The sequence below is a fragment of the Nomascus leucogenys genome, chromosome 20, assembly GCF_006542625.1.
Source record: "Nomascus leucogenys isolate Asia chromosome 20, Asia_NLE_v1, whole genome shotgun sequence".
NCBI lineage: Eukaryota > Metazoa > Chordata > Mammalia > Primates > Hylobatidae > Nomascus > Nomascus leucogenys.
In genome coordinates, this window is record NC_044400.1 from 49,894,137 (window position 1) to 49,916,360 (window position 22,224).

Consider the following 22,224-nt stretch of genomic DNA (forward strand, 5'->3'; position numbering starts at 1 on the left):
AGTAGTTTTTATCTTTTTCATTACTTGGGGTATGGATTGCGTTTTGTGTTTCTGTTTCCATAGAAAATGTCCAGCTGGCTTTCATTCTTTGATTAAAGAATGTTAAATAAACAGTTGAGATGGAGTCTCATTTGCTTGTTTTATGCTCCACTAGGTGGAAAAAAATGCACCTACTATGTCTGAGGCTACTAACAACATAGCACATTGTAACATATCAATTTAACATTGTCAAAAAGTGCAGATGAATTTGCAATACAATTTACATTTCCATGAGTTTACTCACTAATTTATTTAATTTACCTAATGTTTTTAGCACTTACTATGTTGCAATTGTGCTAAATCATGACATGTAAAAGAGAATATATATTATTGTTACAGTAGAATGTGGGATGTGTACAAAGGATGGATTTGGCACAAAAAAAGAGCACTTTATTCGTCCTAGAGAGCTTAGGATATCTGGACAGAAAAAGAAAGTTGAACTGGAACTTATAGAATGGGCAAGAGTATATCAGTTAAATGTGGCAGAAGAAAGATTTTCTAGAAGACAGATTATGTACAAAGGCAAAAAAAAAGTGGCTTATTCTAGCAACTTGGCCAATTTAACTGATGACGAATAGCCATTTTCCCACTCCACAGGAATTCTGGACAAAATGTCACATAAACACACACACACACATGCACACACACACACACACACAGAATTATATGAACTCAAAAGCTGAAAAAGAAATCCCCCCTACATCTGGACTCAAGAATCTAAAAAGCAAGAATTCTCTTTCTTCCCTAGGGAACTCGAGGAATTGATTCTGTGGGTGCTCCTTCCCCTATCAGCCTCTTCTTCTCAACCCCAACCACGCACACATGCCAGGGGCTCGAGGTACAGTTTAATATCTATTCCCAGACATAAGATACACCCTCCAGCTGCACAGGGAGGGAGCTTGAACTAAGTCATGAAGCTGGAATCTCAGAAGGGCATCACTGGCCATGAGAGAGGCATAACCCTCTCCGGTTATTTGGTTATTGGTAGCAATAACCAAAACCCTTTTGCTTGTTGGCTCAAGAAAGTAGTCAAGAAGCACACACACAAAAAATTAATTGCTTCGGCTTGGGGGAAAAGGGAGAAGATGAGCTGTTATTTATACCTGATCAAAAATTAAAATCAACACTTTGAAATGAATGTCTAAGGGTAAGAGCCACAGAACAGAATCAGTATGAAATTCTGCAGGATTACACTATGCTCCTAGATAGATGATATAGTGTTATACATCGTGTTAACAGATAGATGATAGAATAATCTAAAAAAGACCAAAAAATAAGTATGCTTAAATAATTCAAGGAATAAAGGAAGAAATGCAGTTGACCCTTGAACAACATAGGTTTGAATTCTGTGGGTCTGCTTGTACACAGATTTTCTTGCTCCTCTGCCACTCCTGAGACAGCAAGACCAACCCCTCCTCTTCCTTCTCCTCCTCAGCCTACTCAACATGAAGATGACAAGGATGAAAACCTTTATGATTATCCACTTCCACTTAATGAATAGTAAATATATTTTCTCTTCCTTTTGATTTTCTTAATAACATTTTCTTTTCTCTAGCTGATTTTATTATAAGAAGCAGTATATAGTACATATACCTTACAAAATATGTGTTAATAGACAGTTTATATCATTGGTAAGGCGTTTCTCCTGGTCAACCGTAGGCTATATGCAGTTCAGTTTTTGAGGAGTCAAAAGTTATACACACATTTTCAACTGTTAGTGGTTGGCACCCCTAATGCCCCTGCATTGTTTAAGGATCAACTATATAAAGCATAGTAAAACAATGAAGTAGATTGGAAAAAGCACTAAGCTTTTAGAAATGTTAATTATAGTGAATAAAATGAAAAATTTTTTTATATATATTCTTTAGAAATCTTGGTATTGATTTGTTTTTCTTAAAACACCATGGAGGATTTTGGTTTTTTTCTTACCCACCTTTTATAGTTTGGTAGCTATTTGAATCTCTTTCTTGAATCTAGAGACAAGATCCCTTTGCATAATATCTGATTCGATTGTCAGCATCTAGCTATTTTTACTGAGTATAATTCCTCTGGACTAAGGTATGTCTTTCTCCTACCTGTGCTGACTAAACTTCCAGTGCTTTGAATAGATTGAAGTTTTTAAAATGCGCCACCCCAGCATGCATTTCTGCTAGAGTTCTTATTGTCTCCATCTTTATCTTTATACTTGTAGGAATTTTGGGATCCATAACAGCTAAAATTATTACCTTTTGTGGATTCACAATATCTTCTTTCTAGATTAAGCATATTTCATAATATTTTAATACAGAATTTAAATACAAGACATTTGACTGCAAGTTTTAATCATCTAAGCTTCTTTGTTTGACATTAAGCCAGTTTACAATATTAGAAACTTACTCACCGGTTGAAATATGAAGGTGTAATCCTATTTATTGTGGCACTTGCTCTTCTTTTATGATCTATCTCAGAACCAAGATTGCTTTTATCAAGGTATGGAGAACAAGGTAAAAATAAAGTGACTGGCTTCTGAAAAGGATAAGTTGATGGGTGCTGAATGTGAATCAGAGGGCTTGTGGATTGGACTGAGTAGAAAGTATCTTGCTGTGCTTTTAAATGTGCCACCAGAGCTGGGTCAACTGGTTGGATCTAAACAAAAAATATATTTTTTCTTATATTTTAATAGAAAAGACGCAAACTGTTAGTACATTTCTAATCCAGTTTTTTGAAAATTCTATGGATCATAGTTTTATACATTTCTCTATACATTGTTAGCTGTAATCAACAATGCATTTTCTAAAATATTTATGATGTATAAAAGAACACAGTATTTGGGCCCTTTTTACAAAGTCTTTCTGAAATCTGGGTTCCCTGTCTTATGTTATAAATAACTAAGAAACAGACTTAATTGCAGGCAACAAAATGACCTAGAAAACAAAATAGATGTTTTATAATGATTTCTAATTAGAACTATTGTTAGATCGAGTGATCTTTAGAAACCAGAAAAACATGACTTGTTTCTTTTCACATAAGAATGGTTAAAAATAAAAAATAGCTAAGATGATTCCAACATTTCAAAGTTCATGGAAAATTTCTATAAATAAGATATTTATTATATGTTTTCCTCCTAATCATTCTTCTTCACTTACCACTTACATTAACAACTGGGAGAAATAGAGAGGAGAGCATGGGAGAGGAATGAGGCTAGATGAACAGGGAATATTATTTGAGGAAATAAGTCTTGTAAAATATACATTTACATGCCCTTTGCAAATAGTGTTTGCATATATTAAATCCTTACTCCCAGAAAATGGCTGTTTCATAATTAAATATAACCAAATATTTATTATAATAAATATTTTAATTGATTGTCCTCTTTTTTGCCATCCTTTCTGATCAAAATCTTTGAATTATATGAATGTTCCAAAGTCTGTTGTCAATTCTTTCGTAGCCCTGCAACATAAATTTTCCCAATAAATATCATAAACAAAACAACACAACACAAAATACTAACTGGGAAAATCTTTCGAATAAAGAGAAGATTTATTTTTAATGAGATTTAATATGCTCAAAATCATTACATTATCACTGATATGACTATATATTAGGCCATTACAACTACAAGAAAATAATCCATTTATTGTTTTATTAAACATTTGTACCTTCTTTGTTATTTAGAACCATGCTTGATGACCCACAAAATCTATGAGCAGGAACTCACCTATTTTTAATATGTTTACCTTTAACTGCACAAGTACTGGAGAGGTGAAAACTCCTGGAGGGTAATTTAAGGATATTCGGGAATCCATGCTTGACTTAAGAGTGAGGCCTTTCTTTGTTACTGTGAACGACTCTTTCTTTAAACAAGACACAACAGAAAAGATACCCAATTTGTAAACTTTTACTGAAGCACAGGTCCCCTGTATAGAATAAAGAACATTAAAATAAGCTATAGCACCGATTTGAAAAATATTTGCTGTATAGACTCTATGGATTGTCAAAAAAATCTATACACTCTTTATTTAATCACCTACAATTTAAAATGATTCCAATAACCTAAAATGGATGGTCACTTTATGAGATTAAGTAGAAATAGGTAAGAGTTTCTCAAATTTAGATTACACAATAAAAAACAGAAATAAACATACTTCTTAAATTTAAATTAAATCTTCCCCCCAAATTGTGTGAATAATGGGCAATTATTTTCAGTGTTTTCACAAATATGATTGTTCCTAGAATTCTAGCCTCCATTAGTGAGAATCAATTTTAAATATTGACCTTTATCCAAAACATTCAACACTGTTCTAGGGAATCCTAAGGACTAGAATTCCATTATTTGTGTAGTTTGTTCAAACACTGTAACACCTGTGCAGTCAGCAAATTCTTTCTTCTAATAGCTCACAATACCTTAGGTTCCCCAAATAAAGTCATTTTCTCTTTGCCTCTCCTCTGTGCAGTGGGAGCAAATGACTAAGATATTTGTGTTTCTTTTTATACAATGACATTCAAATTTGTAATGCATGCATACAGACACATACTCCAGGTTTTTTATTGCACAAAAGGGAACTGCGTACCTAAATGAAAACAAAATGATCTTCTCCTATAATCACCAAAGCTTAAAATGAGGAGGCAGACTTAGAAGTAATTTGGTCTATTCATACTTCCCCAAACAGCAGCCGGGCTCTGCCCCAGCATGAGTGGATAATCATGCTCACATACACGAATAAACATTTCAGGGACAATCACAATGGAAAATAGTCTACCATTTGAAAGCTGACTAAGGAAGAGATTTCACAATATCACTGAATGAATCTGTCTCTGGGAAAATTCAGGGCATGGTGAATATTGTTAACTGCCCAGAGGGAAAATTGTGAGAGGTGAAAAAGAAAGATCTTCTAGAAACCAACGGTGGTTGCTGTGCACTTCGATCATATTTGATAGATACTGAAAGGCCAAAAGGGTTTTTAAATAATTAGAATTTTAAAATGTCATACGATCCACATAAAAATTTGGAAGTAATCCAGAGTTTAAAATCTTTTTCTTACTGTAAATAGAAAAATTTATGCCTATATTTGTTATGATAGACAATGATTCCCTCTCTCTCTCTCTTTCTCTCTCTCTCTTTTGCTTTAATTATCCATTTACTAGCCATCTTCCAAACCCATTTTGTGACAAGTGGGCTACAAGCAGTTTTTGCTTGTATTGTGATAGTTACACAGACTGGCCAAAATTTAAGAGCCCCAATCAAGGGTAATGCTGACTAGACTATCATACCTATAAACTTCTGATACTAAATATAAAATGTATTAGTTGCAGGAATTGGAGTAAGTAAATATAATAGGCTTAGATTTCACACTCAACTATAAAACCTTATTTAAAACCCAGAAAAAAATCCAAATCACAAAATAAATATATAATAAATAATTCCATGTATATATGAATTTTTTTTACATTTATTCCCTGCCCGCCTCATCAAATGACAACTTACATAAAGCTGAAAGAGATAAATATTTTAATTGCTTAAAAAGAAGTTCAGTGGCCCAAGGAAAAACTTTAAATATTAGTCCCCATAAACTCCATACTAAATTTATTATTTTTATTTTTTTATTTTTTTGAGACAGAGTTTCACTCTTGTTGCCCAGGCTGGAGTGCAGGGGTGTGATCTTGGCTCACTGCACCCTCCGCTTCCCGGGTTCAAGCGATTCTCCTGCCTCAGCCTCCCGAGTAGTTGGGATTATAGACATGCACTACCAAGCCCGGCTAATTTTGTATTTTTAGTAGAGACGAGGTTTCTCCATGTTGGTCAGGCTGGTCTCGAACTCCCGACCTCAGGTGATTCGCCCACCTTGGCCTCCCAAAGTGCTGGGATTACAGGCCTAAGCCACCATGCCTGGCCTCCATACTAAATTTAATAGTTGTTATATTCTCTCTTCACAGCATATGAATTTGTGATCATACAGAGCCTCAGAGTTATTACAATTAAAATCTGACATGAAAATGATAATTTATTAACAACTAGCATGTGTTTATAGGTTTCCGTCTCTCTTCATAAGTTTATTATCTACTTAATTCTTACAACCATACCAGGTAGACACTATTATCATGTTTATCTCTCAGATGGAGTAACTGAGTCACAGCAAGGCTACCTGATTTTCCCAAGTTCACACAGCAAAAAAGTGTAGAAACCGTATTTCAAACCTAACCAATCTTCTTCCACAGTCCACTTCTTAACTACCACATATACTTTCTCCCATGTATAGACCAAATTTCATTTCTAGACTTACTGACAATCTCAAGGCATACACACACACACACACACACAAATTTTTAAATTTTTATATATTTTCCCAACTCACGAATAATAAAAATTAAAGCTACTATCATCTGGAGATTCTAACATTCTTAAATTTAGACAAGGTTCATCATATTAGAAATGTTGGTCTGAAGTTAGTCTAAAGCACAAAAGTAATTAAGCCATGATTTTGGTTTTGTTTCCTAGGTGAAAAAAATAACATTTGGTAGGTGATCGACCCAAGCTCTCCATTCCTAACTTTGGCTAATCATTTCCATTCTTTGATCTTTATGGATGGCAATAAATTGTGAAAGCACTGGCACAAATCCAAAAATCCTTTCATTTATTACTAGTAGAGCAATTATATCTACACTACAATCTATTAGTCTGAGTAATATTTATAAGAGAAGCCAAACAGCAAATGTAGATATAGCCAAGAATTTACTAACCTTATAACCTCCCTTCATTCCTTCTAGTGAATTTGGGTTTAGGTAACTTGATTGAAGGTTTATGTCACACACTTTCACCATGATATCTCTGTAATTTCCTCTGTAACGTGCAGTAAATGGAATTGCAATGCCTATTGGAAATGGAACTCTCTTTTCCTTATCTGAGCATTCAATAGTTATGACGTTGCTAACTAACTCTTCATTATCACCCACTATTAAAGAACTCATGTGATTTATTATCCGGCATTCTAGTTGTTGTAAAACATATGATGGTGCTGTAATATAACAAGACACTTGAGGGCCAGTCTCATCACTCAGCACATCAAGATACCTGGAAGGGGAAAAAGAATGTCATTTTTCCAATTATTTGATTTATGTACTTTACAGCTAAATGCAGAAAAGCACAGACTCTAGATCTACACTGTCTTGGTGTGAATTCCAGTTCTGATCAACCCTGTGATCTTGGGCAAGATCCTCAGCCTCTCTGTGCCTCAGTTTCCTCAATGGTAAAATGGTGATAACATAATACCTATCTTATGGGAGTATGAATTTAATTAAATGAACCATTACATGTTAAGTAATTAGAGCTATGTCTGGTACACCATAGTTGTGATATATATATATATATATATATATATATATATATATATAATTAGCTATAATTACTTTTGTTACTATTGTTATTTAAGCAATTGATTCATTCCACAATAAGAAGCTGAAGATTGCTGAAGTTTCTTGGTAAAATCAGTACTAATACTTGAATATTCATTTCCTCAATTGTGAGGGGAGGGAGTAAACATATATGAAGTATTGGAATTGTCTAAACACACTAGATCAAATGATGATGACTATTATATATTTTTAGAAAAGCCTAGAAAGATAAAAAAGAACTGTAAATTCTTTATTAGTCATAGTAATTAGGCAAAGATTACTTACAATCCCCAAAAAATTAATCCAAAATTTTATTTTGATCATTTATTTTACTCTTTTTTAACCGTCAAATTTGCCGAGGATTATAGAGTCATAGATTTGAATTCAGATTTGAGATCAGTCACTATTTACTTGACCTTACATGTTAATAATTAATATTAAAATAGCTAATACTTTGCTGCTTTCTATTAAGTATTTTTTAGGCTACACACTATTCTCACAACTATTGTAGCAGGCAGGTGCTACTAACATAATTATTTTACAGATAAAAACACTGAGGCTCAGATAATTTAGCTTTCTTTTAAAGATCCCACAGATGGTATGTTTTAGAACAGATAATTGGCTCCATTTATCTTTAATGTGAAAGTCCAAACTCTTGAATATAATACCATAATTCCTCAAATCGTTCAAAAGTGCTGGTTACTTTATTCATTGCAAATTGAAACTAATATCTAATTCATAACAGTGTGAAGACTGAATGTGATAAAACATTTAAACTTACAATAATGTGTTGGCCTAAGATGTGTGCTCAATAAATGCTGATTTTCTACATTAAAATTATCAATTTGAGTTCCTCTTTTTTTACTACTTCTCATTTATACCAGTGAAATGATTGAAATACTGGCAATGTTGAAGAGAAATAAGAGGATCTATATATAATCATAGCATAAAGGTCCAGCTCTAGAATAATCAGATTTTAGACGTTTTTCAATTACTGGTAAATAGAATTTTAAAGTACAATTTAACATAGAAATCCAAAAAATATGTAGAAATTGCAGAGAGGGTCATTGATTTATGTTTATAATTCTAAACTCATAGTTAGAAGGAATAGAAAGTGACTCAGCACATTGTTCTGCTTGAGTATTCTTTGGTGATGGTGATAAAAGTAATTCAGAAAATGAGAAACATTGTTTAATAGAGGACACAGTGACCCAGCATTGTATAACTTTAGGAATGACTCTCCTCTGTGCCTTGGAAACCATCTGAATACACTTTTCTTCCAGGAGTTATGTTTCTCAACTGACAGATGAAATAGGACAAGGAGACTTTTAAACGGTTCCATTCTCTCTAGCCCTCGTCAAATAGATCTAGGCTAGACACTAAAATAGAGTTATGTGGCATGGCACTGGTATACAAATAGACCAATGGAACAGAATAGAGAACCCTGAAATAAAGCCAAATACATACAGCCAACTGGTCTTCAGCAAAGCATACAAAAACATAAACTGGGGAAAGGACACCCTATTCAACAAATGGTGATGGGATAATTGGCAAGCTACATGTGGAAGAATGAAACTGCATCCTCATTTCTCACCTTATACAAAAATCAACCCAAGATGTATCAAGGCCTTAAATCAGACCTGAAACCATAAAAAGTTCTAGAAGATAACATCAGAGGCCCAGCACAGTGGCTCACACCTGTAATCTCAGCACTTCGGGAGACCGAAGCGGAAGGATCACCTGAGGTCAGGAATTCAAGACCAGCCTGAACAGTATGGTGAAATCCCGTCTCTATTAAAGATACAAAAATTAGCTGGCGTGCTGGCGGGCACCTGTAGTCCCAGCTACTTAGGAGACTGAAGCAGGATAATTACTTCAACCCGGGAGGTGGAGGTTGCAGTGAGCTGAGATCGTGCCACTGCACTCCAGCCTGGATGAAAGAGCAAGACTCCGTCTCAAAATAAAATAAAATAAAAAGATAACATCAGAAAAATCTTTCTAGACATTGGCTTAAGCAAAGACTTCATGACCAAGAACCCAAAAGCAAATGCAACAAAAACAAAAATGTATAGGACTTAACTAAACTAAAAAGCTTCTACACAGCAAAATAAACAATCAGCAGAGTAAACAGACTACCCACAGAGTGGGAGAAAGTCTTCTCAATCTATATATCCGACAAAGGACTAATATCCATAATCTATAAGGAACTCAAACAAATCCAGAAGAAAAAACAAACAATCCCCTCAAAAAGTGAACTAACGACATGTATAAACAATTATCAAAAGAAGTATACAAATGGTCAACAAACATATGAAAAAATGCCCAACATCACTAATTATCAGGGAAATGCAAATCAAAATCACCGTGCAATACCACCTTACTCCTGCAAGAATGGCCATAATCAAAAAACAAACAAACAAAAAAGATGTTGATGTGGATGTGGTAAAAAAGGAACACTTTTACACTGCAGGTGGGAATGTAAACTAGTAAAGCCATTATGGAAAACAGTGTGGAGAATCCTTAAAGAACTAAAAGTAAAAGTACCATTCAATCCAGCAATCCCACTACTGGGTATCTACTCAGAGGAAAAGAAGTCATTATGTGAAAAAGATACATGGATACTTATGTTTATAGCAGCACAATTCACAATTGCAAAAATATGAAACCAGCCCAAATGCCCATCAATCAAGTGGATAAAGAAATTGTTACATATATATTACATAATATATAATTATATATTATGTAATATATATATTTATAATTATATATTTTATATATTTATATATTATATATTTAATATATAAATATATATTTATATTCATATATAATATATAAATATATATTTATATTCATATATAATATATAAATATATATTTATATATTATATATAATATATTTATTTTATATATTAATATAAATATACATTTATATTAATATATAATATATTATATATTATATATAAATATATGATTCATAAATATATATTATTTATATATATTTAAATATATATTCCCACTTATAAGTGAGAAAATAAAATGTTTGTTTTTTCCATTTCCTGAGTAACTTCAGTTAGAATAATATTCTCCAATTCCATCCAGGTTGCTGTGAATGCCATTATTTCATTCCTCTTTATGGCTGAATAGTATTCCAGGGCATGCATATGTGTGTGTGTGTGTGTGTATACATATTTTATATATATGTAAATATATATATAAAATATATAACATATAAATAATGTATAATATATATAAATATATGTATAAAATATATATAATATATAATATATAAAAATATATATAATATATAACATATATAATATATAATATATAAAAATATAAATAATATATAACATATATAATATATAATATATAACATATATATAATATATAACATATATAATATATATAAATATATATATAATATATAATATATAATATATAATATATAATATATAATATATAATATATATTATTTATTATTATATATTACATATATTATATATAATATATAAATATATATTTATGTATATTAAATATATATAATAATTATATATTAATATATTAAATTAATATATTAAATATATATAATAATTATATATTAAATATATAATTTATAAATATGTATTTATGTATATTAAATATATAATATATATTTATATATTATATATTTATATATATATTTATATGTATTTATATATTTATATATAAATACATATTTATATATAAATATATATTTATATATAAATATGTATTTATATATAAATATGTATTTATATATTTATATATAAATATATATTTATATATTATATATTATATATTTTGTATATATAAATATATGTATTTATATATTATATATTATATATATTTATATATAATATATAAATACATATTAAATATGTAATATATAAATATATATTTATATATTACATACTTTATATATATATTATATATTTAATATATAAATATATTTTATATATTATATATTTAATATATAATATATTTATATATTAAATATATAAATATAAAATATATTTATATTTATGTATTTAATATATACTATATATTTATATTTATATATTTAATATATTATATATGTATCTATTATATATTTAATATATAAATATACATTCATATAATATATAATATATATTATATATTATATATTATATATACATAAATATATATGTATATATATTTAATATACATAAATATATATTTATATATTATATGTATATATTTTTTATATATATAATTTTTATATATATATTTTATATATAATTTATATATATAATTTTATATATAATTATATATATTTAATATATTAATATATTATTATATATAAATATATTAATATATAATTATATATAAATATATTAATATATAATTATTATATATATTTAATATACATATATGCATATATTATATATAATATATGTAATATATAATATAAATAATATATATAATATATTATATATATATAATATATTATATATAATATATATTATATATTACATATTTTATATAATATATTATATATAATATATATTATATATTATATATTTTATATAATATATTATATATAATATATATATATATATTATATATATATATATTATATATAATAATATATTATATATAATATATATTATATATTATATATAATATATATTATATGTATATATATAATTATATATATATTACATAATATATATATATACATATATATTATATGTATATATATATATAATGTATATATATAAAATATGTATACACACACACACACACATATGCATGCCCTGGAATACTATTCAGCCATAAAGAGGAATGAAATAATGGCATTCACAGCAACCTGGATGGAATTGGAGAACATTATTCTAACTGAAGTTACTCAGGAAATGGAAAAAACAAACTATTTTCTCACTTATAAGTGGGAGCTGAGCTCTGAGGATGCAAAGGCATAAAAATGATACAATAGACTTTGGGGACTCTGGGGAAAGGGTGGGAGGGGGGTGAGGGATAAAAGACTACACATAGGGTACAGTGTACACTGCTCAGGTATGGGTGCACCAAAATCTCAGAAATCACCACTAAAGAACTTATTCATGTAACCAAACACTACCTGTTCCCATAAAACCTACTGAAATAAAAATTAAGAAAATTTTTTTAATTAAAACTTTTAAAAATAAAATACAGGCATGTAGAACATAAAGACATACCAGTCAACAATGGACAGCACATATAATAGTGGTCCTAAAAATTATAATACTGTATTATTGCGGTACCATTTCTATGTTTAGATATGTTTAAATACACAAAAACTTACCACGGTGTTATAGCTGCCTAAAATATTCCGTATAGTAATGTAGTTTACAGGTCTGTGGCCTGGGAGCAATATGCTATACCATATAGACTAAGTGTGCAGTAGGCTATACCATCTAGATTTGTGTATGCACGTTCTGCAGTGTTTGCACAATTGACAAAATCACCCAACCGTGCATTTCTGTGAACATGTCCCCATCATTAAGTAACCAATGACTGTAATCACATCGGTTTATTCTAGCCTTATTTTCCCTTTTTGTATACACCAGGGCAGCTAGGAAGAGATAGGTTTCTTTCAGAAAGCTATACGGGGAAATTGACAACAGATTCTGAGTGAGATTTTGTTTATCACACACATCTTTTATGTGGCATAATGGCTTCCTAGGCCGAGGGATTGCAATGAGTACTCAACTTCTCAAATACACAAGCCAGGCACAATTGGTTTGGGTGCTGTAAAGAGGAAGTCACTAATCAGGAAACACCTAAAGGAGGTGTTAGAGGGAGTAGTTCAGGCAATGACTCATTAACTGATGCTTTGAGTCATTTCTGAATGTGAGAATATGAAGCTTCAATATTTTTCTCAAGTGAAACAGGTAACCACATATAGACTACTTTAGCAGTTGTTTTGTTGGAGCAGTAATTCTTACAAATCATGTAGATCTATCATGCACTGAATATCCTGAACCATAGAATTCATCAGACTCTGATCTGTAGAAACATTACAGCCAAATTAGAACCACCTCTTCATTTTATAGGCAAGATAACTAAGGTCAAGATGAGCAAAATGACTTGCCTAAGATCATAGTCTTCAAAATGGTATCATACACCTGAAAGAGCATCAGCACATCACAGCAGAGATGGAGGTAATGGAACGATGGTAGTGAGTGGCAGGAGAAGAAAGTGAGAGTTTTTGGAGCTAAAATAAACGAATAGACTAACATTTACCTGGTGTGAATATCTGAAAAAATGGCCTCGTGTTAGGTCGTTTAAGTGACTTTCTCATTTGACCTTACCAAATAATCCCAGGATGTATATATTATTTCTACAAACAAGTAAATGAGGCTAAGAAATGAAGCAAGTTGCCCAGGGTCACAGAATTAGTATGTAATAAAACAGAAAGTGCAATTTAAGTTTGTCTGATTCCCAAAACAAATAATTTTTTTCACTTCTAAGCGTGTTATGTTTGTCTGGGAAAATATGGTCTGTGAATATCTTATTTTATATGGACAAATAGGGCGTTATTACCTCCTTGCATAGGACAGAATTTATAAAATAGATTGGTCTTTCTCACTTTTTTGAAGTCATGGTCTCCTAGAGAATCTGATGGCAGTTCTAGACCATATCCAAGGAAATGAAATAGGTCTCAACATACACATTGAATTTTAAGTACCTCCTAAAGCTCATCCATAAAATCCCTAGAGTTCTACAGACACAGGTTTAAAACTCATAATGATTTTCTTGAGAATATAAATAAGGTGAATCTGAGGCCAAAACATTCTCTCCAAATCTTCTAACACCCTACAGTCTTCTAGTTTTTCTTATTATAATTGAAATCGTAGTAATTTGCAAAGTCTTCATGATCTGGATAATTGCTCATTTTAACTACTTTCCTATCTACTCAATTCCTTCCTCTTTAAAAAAATGTAATGTGTTTGTTTCTTAAAGCTGTAAGAAATAAATGATATTAATAATAGTGGCCATATAAATTTTTATAGGAGTGATTTAAGCTGAATTACTGATTTACAATATCTTTGGGAGGTATGAAATGGAAATTTTATTCATGTATAAATACTATGCATGTTGCTATAGTCTAAATGTTTGTGTCTCCTCAAAATTCATGCATTGAGATCCTGGCCCCCAAGGTGATGGTATTAGGAGGTGGGTCCTTTTGGGATATAATTAGGTCATGAGGGTGGAGCCCTCATGAATGAGATTAATGTCTTTATAAAATAGGCCCAAGGGAGCTCGTTCACTTTTTCCACCATGTGAGGACACAGCAAGAAGGCACCTTCTATGAACCAGAAAGCCCTCGCCAGACACCAAATCTGCCAGCACCTTGATCTTGGATTTCCAAGCCTTCAGAACTGTGAGAGATAAATATCTGTTGTTTAAAAGCTACTCACTTTATGATGTTTTGTTATAGCAGCCGGAATGAAATAAGACATGTACTAACTATAGAAACACACATATAAGTAGGCATACTTAAGCACTTCCCACATTGCATTTACTTACTCCTTTTCCATTATGTTATTCTTGTGCTTTATATTCTCTGAATCATTGGGAAGAGTACTATTTATATATTTCTTGGAGATATCACATATTATTGAGGATGAGATCATCTCTTCTCTTGGGCTTTCTGAAGTCTCTTGAATTTCTCTCTCTGTTGTCTGAATTATGCCATGAATCTCTTCCCTGTTGCCATTTATGTTCTCAACAGTCATGTGTTCCATTTGTTTATCATCTTCATTTTCTGCATTATCTGGGAACATTTTGTTCTGTGACTCTTCTCGTCCCAGTACACGTCCATTCAGTGATGCATTGTTTTCTTTTTCCACTAATGCTGAACTCATATGTGTTTTATTTTTTTCTAACTGGACCTGGTTTGTGTAATGACTTTCCTCTCCATTTGTGGGAGAAACAGTAGCTGTTTCTATGACATTTAGTTCCTCTCTTGCAGCAATGTCTGCTGCTTTGGTATCTTGAATGGAGGACATTGTCTGCTGTGGAGTACATTCATCATGCATGCCGCATAAATTACACATCTCCTTTTCTTCTTTCTTTAGAAGTGCAGCAGTGCTCCCCAAATGTTCAGTTATTTTTATGAGGCAGTCTATGAAAGTAATGAATTCTACACACACATACGTAGACACACAAAGAATAAATACAAAACTAAACCAAATTATGTTTCTGCACTGACATCTAATGAAACACGGCAAGATAATTTTAGAAACCTACGAAGACCTTTACTGGGCATTTAAGACAACCTCCTGAAGGAGAAGTAATTGTACAACTGTCACACTTTTAACAATTGTAGGATTGACAACAAACCACTTTTAACATGGTAGTAAAGAGTAAATCTAATCCCTCTTGCTTATAAAGATACTTTGAATATTTAAAGACAAATGTAATAACCTCTCGCTCCACCAATAAGAACTGAAGTCAACATCTCCCTCAATTGTTTTTCATTTGGTATGATTTTGAGAACTCTTCTTTTACCACTGGTTGTACAATAGTTTGTCAATTCTCCATTTAAAATGCTGGGCTGGAAATTAGGTGAACACTCCAGATGAGGCTTGGGTGGCAGAAACACCATACCTCCATTATTTCTGCCAATGTAGATGCTGTGTTTTGGAGCCTAGTTTACTGCTATAAGAATTGGATTAGGTTTATACTATCCCTCCTGATGAATTTGTGATCATTGGAAATTTTCAAATCAGTCCTTCAAAGAATAACTCTGACCATACCAATTCTATGATTGGAACCTGAAGTGGCTACTCAAAGCCTACTAACTCAGGTCAACCTTCTTCACTCTGGAGTAAACTCTCAGCATAGTCAAATCTGATATAATCTCTCACTCTGTCATCATTCTTCCTACTCTCCTATTTGTTCATCCTGCTTCTCCTCACTACTGAGGTCACCTGATGACTTCTTGCAGGCTTAGTACCTCTCTAGTCTTTAGAATTCAGTTCTGAACTAAAGAATACGTAATTTAAGGCCCCATATCTTAGTGTTTTTAAAACCATCACCAAATCATCCCTTCACCAGTCAGGGCTTTTCTTTGGGATCCAGTTCTGACAATTTGTTTTTGTTTTGTTTTTGTCTTATACCTGAGAACTTGTCTTTATTTTTAACTCCTATTCTGGTAGCCAAGTCCTTGTTTTTTTCTTAATATATATTTGTCTTGTTATGTTGCCAAGGACCATGTTCCACTCCCTCCAGGGGCTAAAGGTCTCATTATGGGCTGCAGCTGATGGCTTCTCAGTCATGCTGCCTTTGGACAGATTTCCCTGATGCCCACTATTTGCCCTTTAGATTGAATTTCTTAATATCATCAACCCTGGATTCCCTCATAGATGGAACCTGCCCACTTATCTTGATACTGTATTATTTAGAGCTGAATTTCATGATGCCACCTATATGCTTATCTGGAGTAACTGTTGTTATCTAGGATTATATTCATGGGATTCCACATTCTTCCTGCCTTACTGTACTTTTCCACATCCATAACTGGACCTATTCCCAAGAATCCTTCTCCAGCCCCAGTGCGTGGGGGATCCCATTCCCTATCCCAACCCACTCCAGTCTTCCCAGTAATTTTTCAATTAATAAGGCTAAGCTCAAATGACCCTAGAGATAGAATATTATATTCTGATATATAAAAAAAAACTACTAGCTCTGCCTCAAACTAGGCCTGTATTTTCCTGTCTCTAGTCTTGGATCCTACTGAAAATACCGACTATTTCCTGCTGCATAAATCCAATTCACTCTTTAAGCTTCAGCTTAAATACTACATTTTTCTAGCAAACTTCTCAATTCCCCATCCTACAGATGGGATTTAAACTGCTTCTGAAGTCCAAAAGCACTTCATTGATGTGTTTCTAATGGGACTGGCCCCAATGTCCCTGACATTATTGTGCATTTGTCTCAACTTATTTCCCCTTTGAAATTGTTAGTCTCTTGTGGACAGAAACTCTATCTTAGCCTATCTGGTGTACTCATAGCCCCTCTCAGATCTTGCCCTAATCAATATTTCTTAGAGAAAGAATAAACTAAAAAAAAAGAATACTTGCCTTTTCTCGAGACACATTGATTCTCCTTGTCAAGCAGCACATGCAGCTGCTGGCAGGTGGAACGCAGGGTGCCTGCGGTGTGCTCCAGCAGCTGGTGAAGGGCCCTGCTGAGTTCCTGACCCAGAAAGACCACGGTGGCCATCCAAGTGGCTCCACCAGCCCCCTCACAAAGGTCATCACCCAAGAGTGCCTGCTTTAGCATCTGGTTTTGTCTCCAAATCTGCTTCAATATTTGGCCCAGTTTACCTGAGCCCATGTATTCCGTATCCATTTTATGATCCAAAAGTGGTATTTTCTCTTCTTCCAGCAAAGCCTAAAGGTTTTGCAAATTCAAACTTGATGATGGTTATTTCTCCTAAACTCTAGGAGATGATCCAAGTCAGCTAGCCCAGCACTTTCTCACAACATAGTGGTTTATTCAGTTTGGTGTTGACTAGTGAAAAGTTACTAGGTGACCGAAGAAGGGGCGTTCCTGTACCATGGGTGCTATTGTGTACAGAATACATTAATCACTGGGGTAGAGCTAACTCACATGATCCAACTCTCTGTGTAAGTTTTACAAATTTGATATACTGTGGAAGTCCCAAATACTTTTCCAGTTTTGAGGCAATAAAATATGGATTCCAGGTAGGGTAAGAAGTTTATTAATCAAAGGTAAACTGTTTGAACAATATTGCTGGCAGGATTCCTGTAAACTTAAAAATATTTATGAATGAAATAATGTGATGTCTGATTTTGCTTCTAAATAATCTGGGAGCATAGGGGTGGGTAGAGGTATAAAATTTGCTGTAAGAATTAATAAATGTTGAAGCTGGATATGGTTACACATGGGGTCTTGACAATTCACTCTAATTAATGTGTATATGTATAGTATTTTTATAACCAAGAGTTTAAAAACATTCCTCTCCTTGGCAGAGTGTATTGCATTGGTTAGGTAATTATAATTAGCATCTTCTTATATGGTAAATCTGCAGAGACTGAGATAAGAACTTGGCCTCTGATAATTTCCCTCTAATTGGATAAAATGCCCCTTCACTGAAAGAATGTAAACCTGAAGAGTAGCTTTCTCTAAACTAGCAAGGAGTCTTTACGATATGTAATTAAAATTCAGATACAACAAGCTCTCTCCACTGCTGCCCGTCTGCTTGCCAGCACATCATATATGGGGCTATGCAATGCAGCACTTGGGGGTATTTGGAAGAAACCAGAACAGTCTGCCTCCCTCTCCAATCCCACTGCTCAGAGAGAACACACACCCACGCCAAAGGAAGAGGGCAGCGAGTACATTCCAGAGAGGCTCATGTTCCCTCAGGGGTACTGGAACAAAATGAAACCTTTTCAAAGGGAAGCTGGAGTGCTTCCCTCCCACAGGCAACACATTATCTCATCTTAAGCCCTGGAGTTCTAAGAGCTACACTCAGGGCACCTGGAAGACAAGATGGGAAAAACAAGCCCAGAGAATAAATAATGAAGAATGACTACCACTGCCCTAAAGACTGTCAAAGACCCTGAAGGAAAAGGCAAGGAGCAGTATTGAGTACTGGTGGCTGCAGAGTGGAGAGGGGCTCCTTCGCCACTAAGTATCTCACTTTTCAGTTAACTTCTGTTCACTGAAAAGGGGACCTTTTTTGCAGTATGAGTTCATATCACTTCATGGATTGGATCATTTAAATCTTCTCAAAGTAAAGACTCACTCATTCATTTGTATTTTCTTTTTCTTACTCCTCAAATGGATGTGTCATTCTCAATAATAATGTACACACGGCTTTAATTCAATGCCAATTTTGAAAACTTCCTATAGCATTTACTGTGGGACAGGAACTAAGTGCTGGAGGTCAGGCCTTTTTAGGACTTCAAGGGACAGATTCATGAACAGATTATTGAAACAAAGCTTAGACTGTGTTGAGAGCTAGAGCAGAAGCATAAAGAAAAAGTATCATAAAAGCTTTGAGGAGTTAAAAAAATAATTCTGCTTAGAGGCCTGGAAAATGTTTGAATTAGAAACTAAAAGATAAGCAGGCTATAGCGTAAAAGAAAAAAAAATATTCCAGCATAGGAAATAATATGATCAAAGTCACGGAGGCATGAGATTACACAGTAGGATCAAAAATGTAAAAGTATGGCTTTGGAGGAAGGTTCAGTTAATGAGTCAGAAGTGGCAAATGAAGAGTTCAGTAATTGTAGAGAGTGAGGAGAAGAAGTTAGAATTTGGGTTTACAGATAAGAGAGAAATTGAATATATTTGAATCCGACTGCAATGTGATGAAATCTGTGCTGTAGAGATGCAGACGTATTAGATGGCAGAGATATAAGAGTTAGGAGGCTCAAAGGTCTGTACTAAAACAGCAACAGAGCAGATGAGAGGAGGGGATGGCAGGAGAGGGGATTTGAAGTACAGTGGATAGAACTTATGAAACTTACCAAACCATGAGATTATAGGGAGAGGAATAGAAAGTATTGAAAACGCATTCATTTATTTGAGAAATATTTATTGACCACTAGTCTAAGAACTATGCTTAGTACTAGAATATGACGAAAATAGTTAATGTAGGTGATTACATAGAGTACAACACTGTTAAGGAATTTAAGGGGATATTGGGCTTCATGGGTAGATAATTTAATTTGAGATTTGTTGAGTTTGAGGTAACTCAGAAAAATTCCTTAGAATGTGTTTTAAGTTTAAGAATTAGAATAATATTGGCATATTTGAATGTTATCAGTAAATAAGTGGTAAATGAACCCCTGGAAGTAGAAGAGATCAGTGGAGAATTTACCATGCACGTTTTAAGTATTGAATAAAACTGATAATGATATACTGCTTGATCACTTGAGCAATCTACATTTATTTCTAGATATGTGGGAAAATCCTTTCTCAGGGAGAAAAAAACAAACCCAGACATTCTCTTCGTTTCATTCACATTTGCTATCCTCAAGTTTAAACTTGCTCGCTGTTTGGCTTCTTAAGAACATATAATATTTGCAAAGTGAGACCTACCACAGGCCACGCTGCATTTACTTGTTAAAACACGCATCGGCATGTTCCGGCACCTTGTTTTCCATTAATTGATGTCACTAACCACAGAAAGAACAGACATTTGCAGTCAAGACACCTACAGAAGTTCACTGCAGAAATTCATCTGGATGGTTTTAACATTTGAAAATCATCTTCATTGTTGCTACTAGTTATTATGACTCCTTTTACTTTCTTACTGAGAATTCAGTGCTTCCAGTGACATTAGTATGCAGTCTTGAATTCATACCATTATGTGGTCAAAAAGACAACAGTTTTTCTTAACATTAGAAGTACCAAAGTGGATTAGAGATAAAATTCAAATAATAGGATAGTTCCTTGTTTGCTACCTAAAGAAATAAAAATATGCAATTGATTGGACAGACTATTAATGACAGGCTATTAATTCCAAAGGTTGTGAGGACAATAACGTTTTAAAGCATAATGAAGAGTGCTATTTTTCATGGCATTTATAGCGGGTAGTGGTGGGTAGGTCAGATGTAAGCAAAAGAGTTATGTATGCCTGAAGTATTATGAGCCAATGTAACTAGTTCTGTAATGTGATTTTATTTTCTTTGACTTTCTGTAGTTGCCTACATCAGAGACTTTGGTACTTACAGTCCAGAATAATTTTTCCCCTTTCGAACATTCATATTGAATGTCTGGTCATCTTTTGTCTGTTTAAGATAAACTCATGCATTTGGATGATGAGTGGATGGAGAAGGAAAAGAAATTGTTTTCTTTTTGTTTTGTTTTTGTTTTCCTTAGTAACTTTTGGACTAGTAAAATATAAATTATACATTCAAATTTTTAATGTACTTATCAATTTTAAAATGTTTTCAAAGACCACATAGTAAAAATCAAAGCTAACACTACTGATTAAACAAAGTAGATTAGATATATATTCCATCTCTGATTTCTAGTGAGATGCCCTGAAAAGGATAAAACAATATATAAATCCCAAAAGATAAAGAGAATGGGCGATAAGATGATAGACAAAAGATGCCAACAAACTCCTGGAAGACTAAAAGCAGACGGGCAAGTAGTAAATAATCAAACAGAGCTGAAACCTAGGCACCTAGACAGTGGAAAACAGGTGAGTTCTTATCACAGAATCTCAGAAGTTCCCAGAATTAGAGACAATTAGGACCTCTGAAAATAAAGGTGAACTTAGGGCTGTAAACAGGTGTTTTTGTTGAAACTCTGTTTGGAGAGCAGGTAGGTTCCTAGATTCCTTGCTTCTGCTCCAAAGAGCCGGGCAACAATCTCTCTCCCACACATCAGAAGCTAGAGACTTTCTCTGTGAATAAATTGTGGCAGCAGCGCTCAGCAGAGCGGAGAACTGGAGGGGGTGCTATGCTGACCATGAGGGTTAAGTGAAATTCTACAATGTTAAATTATGAGGTGCCGCTCTATTCTTCTGCTCAACTCCAAGAACACGGGCTGGGAAGCATAACCTCCCAGGCAGAAAATGGAAAGTTTCCTCCATGGAGTAACTGAACACTCCATGAGAAAAACCTACTGATAGTGAAACTTTCAGGGTCCCTCTCCCTATTTCCAACCCCAAAAGCCTGGTCTGCCCCTGCCAGATCATCCACAGTGAAGCTCTGCATCATATAAAGCTTCCAAACTAGGCTCTTCTTGCCTCACTTTAAGTGGAATAACAACCAACGAGGTCAGGCATTTGAAAAAGCCTCTA

General features: G+C 33.1%; 1 protein-coding gene across 2 annotated transcripts in view; it reads right to left on the reverse strand.

Moving 5' to 3' along the window:
• Positions 1-17,929, reverse strand: part of DTHD1 (death domain containing 1) — a 67,509-nt gene extending 49,580 nt beyond the window's left edge. Inside the window, exons 1-5 of one of the 2 annotated variants that reach the window (XM_012499657.2) lie at positions 17,516-17,929; positions 14,958-15,573; positions 6,757-7,087; positions 3,756-3,935; positions 2,420-2,664 (exon numbers count right to left, since the gene is read on the reverse strand). In XM_012499657.2, coding sequence (XP_012355111.2) covers positions 2,420-2,664; positions 3,756-3,935; positions 6,757-7,087; positions 14,958-15,573; positions 17,516-17,786 — 1,643 coding nt within the window. In that variant the 5' untranslated portion in view covers positions 17,787-17,929. The remainder of the gene's footprint in view (positions 1-2,419; positions 2,665-3,755; positions 3,936-6,756; positions 7,088-14,957; positions 15,574-17,515) is intronic. The other variant, XM_030800993.1, reaches the window with a different exon arrangement.
• Positions 17,930-22,224: the final 4,295 nt, after the last annotated feature.